General features: G+C 66.3%; 1 protein-coding gene across 1 annotated transcript in view; it reads right to left on the bottom strand.

Annotated features, from left to right (window-relative positions):
• Positions 1-13: 13 nt before the first annotated feature.
• Positions 14-5,376, bottom strand: part of LOC112955607 (probable carboxypeptidase X1) — a gene marked incomplete at its 3' end in the record, with an annotated part of 9,115 nt that continues 3,752 nt past the window's right edge. Inside the window, exons 6-14 of the mRNA XM_026048931.1 lie at positions 4,177-4,327; positions 3,542-3,630; positions 3,346-3,469; positions 2,378-2,574; positions 2,125-2,304; positions 1,146-1,443; positions 929-1,068; positions 229-331; positions 14-150 (exon numbers count right to left, since the gene is read on the bottom strand). Coding sequence (XP_025904716.1) covers positions 14-150; positions 229-331; positions 929-1,068; positions 1,146-1,443; positions 2,125-2,304; positions 2,378-2,574; positions 3,346-3,469; positions 3,542-3,630; positions 4,177-4,327 — 1,419 coding nt within the window. The remainder of the gene's footprint in view (positions 151-228; positions 332-928; positions 1,069-1,145; positions 1,444-2,124; positions 2,305-2,377; positions 2,575-3,345; positions 3,470-3,541; positions 3,631-4,176; positions 4,328-5,376) is intronic.

The raw sequence follows: 5,376 nt of genomic DNA on the forward strand, positions 1-5,376 counted from the left end.
GCCAGGCTCGAGCCAGGCGGAAGCTGCAGGGCGCCGGCTCGTTCTCGAAGGGCACGCGGCACAGCCGCCGCGCCGCCTCGTAGCCCGCCGCCGCCGCCGTCACCTCGTACTCGCCCGGGTTCAGCAGGCGCCAGTAGTCGCCGTCTGGGGCTGGGGATGGTGGCACGGGGTGGGGGGTCAGTGCTGTGGCCCCCGCCACCCCGTATGCCCCCCAGTCCCGCGCCCTACCGGTGCGCACGTCGTGGTTGATGCCGTCCACCGAGATGATGGCGTCGGCGATGCCGCGGCCCGTCTCGGCGTCACGCACCACCCCCTTGATGCCGCGGTGCACCTGCGGCAGGCATGTGTGTGCACGGGGTGGGCACGGGCGCGCACGCGCCAGCTTGCAGCTGCCGGCGCATGCACACGCAGCGCGCCCTGCACGTGCACGGTGTGCACCCCCTGCACACACCCTGTGCATGCACACCATGCACACCCACACACGTACTGTGTTCACGTGCACCATGCACACGCTGTGCACATCCTGTGCACACCCTGTGCACACCCCTTTTACACACCAAATATGCACACCATGCACACCCACAGATGTACCATGTTCACGTGCACCGTGCACCCCCTGTGCACACCCTGTGCACACCCCTTTTTGCACACCAAGTGTTCACATTATGCACACACACACACACATACCCTGCATAAGCCCCACCTCCCCAGTCCTTGCATTTCTCAACCTCATATCCCACATCTCTGAGCCCCCTGTCCCCAAGCTCCATGTCCCCAAACCCCACAGCCCATGTCCCCAGGACATGTGGCCCCAAACCCCACATCCCTCACATCTGTTTGGGGCCCGTGTCCCCACACGCATCCTGGAGCCCCACATCTCTGCAGCGCACGTCCCCGCGTCCCCAAGGACGGTGTGCCCCGTGCCGACCTGCTCCATGTAGAGCAGCAGGGCCTCGCGGTTGTTCTCCCACTCGGCGGGCAGCTCGGAGGCGTGCGGGAACTTGTCACACGACAGCTCCACGGTGATCTCGAAGCAGTTGGTGTGCAGGTAGCTGAAGTCGTTCATGCCTGGGGAGCGGTGCGGTGGGCATCAGCGTCCCCATCCCCGTGCCCGTCCCCGTGCCCGCCGCGGCCGCCGCACTCACTGCCGGGCACCGTGTGCCAGTTGGCGCCGTTGATGATGTTGCCGGCGCGGGCGAAGTCGTCGTAGTGGCAGGGCCGGCGCTCCTCGCGGGCCATGGCCAGGTTGGAGGTGGCGTAGACGGTGGCGAGCCAGCGGAAGACGCCGTCGTCGGCCGTGGGCGTCAGCTCCTGCGCCTTCCAGTAGGTGCGCGTCATGTCGAAGGGGTAGGTGACGACGAGCTCGCCGCCGTGCAGGTTGGCGCTCAGCACGAACGGGTACCGCTGCATCCAGTCGATGACGGCGCGCGTCTCGGGGGCCACCTGCGCCAGGGCACACGGCGTGCCACCAGGCTCACCACGGGGTGCCACCAGGCTCCTCATGGTGCTGCCACCAAGCTCCTTGCAGCAGTGCCACCAGGCTCCTCACAGTGGTGCCACCATGTTCATTGCAGGGGTGCCACCATGCTCACCATGGCACTGCCACCAGCTTCCCCACAGTGACACTGGGCTCGTTGCAGTGGTGCCACCAGGCACATCACAGCGGTATCACCATGCTCCCCATGGCAGTGCCACCAGGCTCCCCATGTGGTGCCATCATGCTCACCATGGCAGTGCCACCAGTTTCCCACACAGTGACACTGCGCTCGCTGCAGTGGTGCCACCAGGCACATCATAGCGATGCCATCAGACTCACTGCAGCGGTGCCACCAGGTGTATCACAGTGATGCCACTATGTTCCCCATGGCAGTGCCACCAGGTTCCCCATGTGGTGCCACCATGCTCACCACGGTAGTGCCACCATGCTCATTGCAAGGGTGCCACCATGCTCCCCACGGCAGCGCCACCAGGCTCTCCATGTGGTGCCACCATGTTCACCATAGTGGTGCCACCAGACTTCCCATGGCAATGCCACCAGCTTCCCCACCCAATGGCACCACGCTGACTGCAGCGGTGCCACCAGGCCCATCACAGCGGTGCCACCAGGCTCCCCGCGCGGCTCACCGTGGCGTTGGCGAAGGTGTAGTACTCGGGGATGGGGATGTAGTGGTTGGGGAACTGGTGGGGCACCAGGTCGTTGTCCTCGGCGTCCCAGAGCGCCGTGTTGAGGTCGGCAAAGTTGTGGTTGAGGTCGATGCCCTCGTAGGTCCAGCGGCCGCTGGCCCAGCCGGCCAGCTCGGAGCCCTGCGCGGGACGGGGGACGCGGGCCGTGGGCGCGGGCGGGCGCTGCGGGCGCCGGGGCCGCGCGCTGCCCTACCAGCCTGGCGGCCGCCTCGTAGCCATCGGGGTTCATGGCGGGCAGCAGGTGGATGCGGGTGCGGGCGACGAGGCGGCGCACGCGCGGGTCGCCGCGCCGGTGCTGCCGGCACAGGTACTCCATGAGGTTGAGCAGCAGCTCCCGGCCCAGCACCTCGTTGCCGTGCATGCCGGCCACGTAGCGGAACTCGGGCTCGCCTGCGGGCGCCGGCGCCGCGTGGGTCACGCGCCCCAGGCCCCGCCGGGCACCTCCCCAGCGGGGCCTGTCCCCATATGTGCCCTCACTGTGCCCCTGGCCATGCGTGATGCCTGGCCGTGCACCCTGCGCATGTCCCGTGGTTGTGCTTGTCATTGCACGGGTGTGTCCTTGGGCCATGCGTGTTCCCAAGCCATGCATGTCCCTGGCTGTGCACAACCCCAAGCTGTGCATGTCATTGAATGTGTGTGTCCTTGGGCCATGCGTGTCCCCAAGCCATGCAGGTCTCTGGGCTGTGCATGTTCCCAAGCTGTGCATGTCATTGGATGTGTGTGTCCTTGGGCCATGCGTGTCCCCAAGCCATGCAGGTCTCTGGGCTGTGCATGTTCCCAAGCCGTGCATGTCATTGAATGTGTGTGTCCTTGGGCCATGCGTGTCCCCAAGCTATGCAGGACTGTGCATGTCCCTAAGCTGTGCATCTTGCCACGCCACGCATGTCTCCAAGCAGTGCATGTCCCTAGTTGTGCATGTCACTGGATGTGTGTCCTTGGGCCATGTGTGTCCCCAAGCCATGCGAGTCTCTGGCTGTGCATGTCCCCAAGCTGTGCGTGTCCCGGATCGTGCATGTCCCCAAGCCGTGCACGTCCCCAAGCCGTGCATGTCCCCACACAGTGCATGCCCCCACTTGGGACCCTCAGCTGTGCGTGCCCCTGCTGTGCGTGCCCCAGGGCGGTGCGTGCCCCCCTGTGTGTCCCCCGTGTCCCCGCACCTACCCACTTCGTGGCGCCCGGGGTTGTCGGAGATCTCCATGACGTACAGCTTGAGGCCCAGGTAGCTGCGGCCGATGCTGTAGATGCGGGTGATGTTGGGGCACTCGGCGTTCACGCGCCGCATGAGCTGCAGAGGCAACGCGTGGGCACAGGGTCTGCCCCATGGCTATGGGGCCTGCCCCACGGCGGCGGGACCCACCTTCCGCATCTCGTCGTAGTTGTGGTGGCGGAAGTCGAGCGGGTCGGTGGGCAGCGGCTCGTGGGGCCAGGGGTAGATGTGGTTGGGGTCTGCGGAGCCGGCACAGGGGTCAGGGCGAGCACTGGGACGTGTGGGCAACCGAGACACGGGAATGGCCGGGAAATGGGAACAGCCAGGACACGGGAACAGGCAAAATGTGGGACCAGGCAGGCAGGAGAAGAGCAGAGGTGCAGGAACGGCCAGGATGCAGGAGCAGCAGGGGTGCAGGAATGGATGGGATGCAGGAACACCAGGGACATGGGAAGAGCTGGAATGTGGGAACAGCCGGGACATGGGCCTGGGAGGGAACAGACCCAGCTGAGCTGCAGGACGGCAGGGCTGTGGGAACAGCTGGGATGCAGGAATGGCCGGGATGGGGGGGTGGTGGGAGGCGGGAATGGCAGGAATGTGGGACCAGAGGCCACATGGGAACAGCGGAGCTGTAGGAATGACTGGGATGCGGGAACAGGCAGGATGTGGGAAGGGCTGGGACATGGGAAGAGCCAGGATACGGGAACAGCCTGGAGCAGGATCAGTGAGCGGCAGGAAGAGGCGGGATGCGGGACGGGCGCGGGGTGCAGGCGCAGGGCGCGCACCCGGCACGGGGCAGCCCAGGATCTCGGCGCGCAGGCAGATGGTGCCGTTGGGGAACCAGCTCTGGGGATTGATGCGGATGAACCGCGCCACGACCGGCTCCGGCAGCGGGTTCAGCACCGGCGTCTCCGGGTCCTTGTTGCCTGGGAAAACCTGGCAGGGAAAAGAGGCTGCTGGGGCTGCAGCGCCATGCATTTCCCATTGTATCCCTCCCTGCTGCCCGGAACTGCCGCACTGCAGGATTGCAACCCTGCAGTCTGCCTCCATGCATGGAGGGCTGCAGCCCTGTTGCACGAGGGGTGCAGCCCATTGCAGCCCCTCGTTTGGGGGTTGCACAGGGGTGCAGCGGTTGCACGAGGGCCGCAGCCGGTTGCACGGGGGTCAGTGCTGCAGCGGAGCTCGCCGAGCACCTAAGGGCTCCCGCGGGCCCGGCCGCCCCCGCTCCTGGCACCGGCCGCCCCGGCTCCCGGCCAGCCCCAGCGCGGCGGCCACGTGGCTGCTGGACGGGCCGGGCAGGAGGAGTGCGGGGCGACGCGGCCCCACTGCCCCTGCAGGCCCTGCAGCCCCTGCCCGGCCCCGAGCTGCCCCCCTGCCCACCGACCTGCCCATGGGGCCGTGCGCCCCATGCAAGCCCCGTGCGCCTGCACGCTCACACGCGTGTGCAGGGACACACGTGCTGGCGAGCCCAGCGCACACCGCACGTGCATGCTCTGCACTTCTGCGTACTCACACACGTGTGCAGAGGGCACCCACTGAGCCCTGTGCACACGTGTGCCCTGCGTGCTCGTGTTCCCACGTGTGAGTGCAGGAGGTGCACACACATGCACACTCAGAGCCCTCTGCACACCTTGCATGTGCATGCCTTGCACGCTCACCTGCTCACATGCGTGTGCACAGGAGTACATGCACCAGTGCACTGCAGCCCGTGCAAGTGCTCTGTGCTCCTGCACACTCACATGTGTGTGCACAGGCAGCACACACAGGTGTCTTCTCATCCCTGTGCACACGTGCATGCATATCCTATATTCTTGCATGCTCTCACACGTGTGCACAGGGGGACACACATACCTGCACCATCAAAGCCCAGTGCATGCCCTGCGCTCCTGCATGCTCACACACGTGTGCACGGGGGCACACACATACCTGCACCATCAAAGCCCGGTGCATGCCCTGCGCTCCTGCACGCTCTCACACGTGTGCAC

The sequence above is a fragment of the Nothoprocta perdicaria genome, unplaced genomic scaffold, assembly GCF_003342845.1.
Source record: "Nothoprocta perdicaria isolate Ctin4 unplaced genomic scaffold, notPer1 scaffold_585, whole genome shotgun sequence".
NCBI classification, from domain to species: domain Eukaryota; kingdom Metazoa; phylum Chordata; class Aves; order Tinamiformes; family Tinamidae; genus Nothoprocta; species Nothoprocta perdicaria.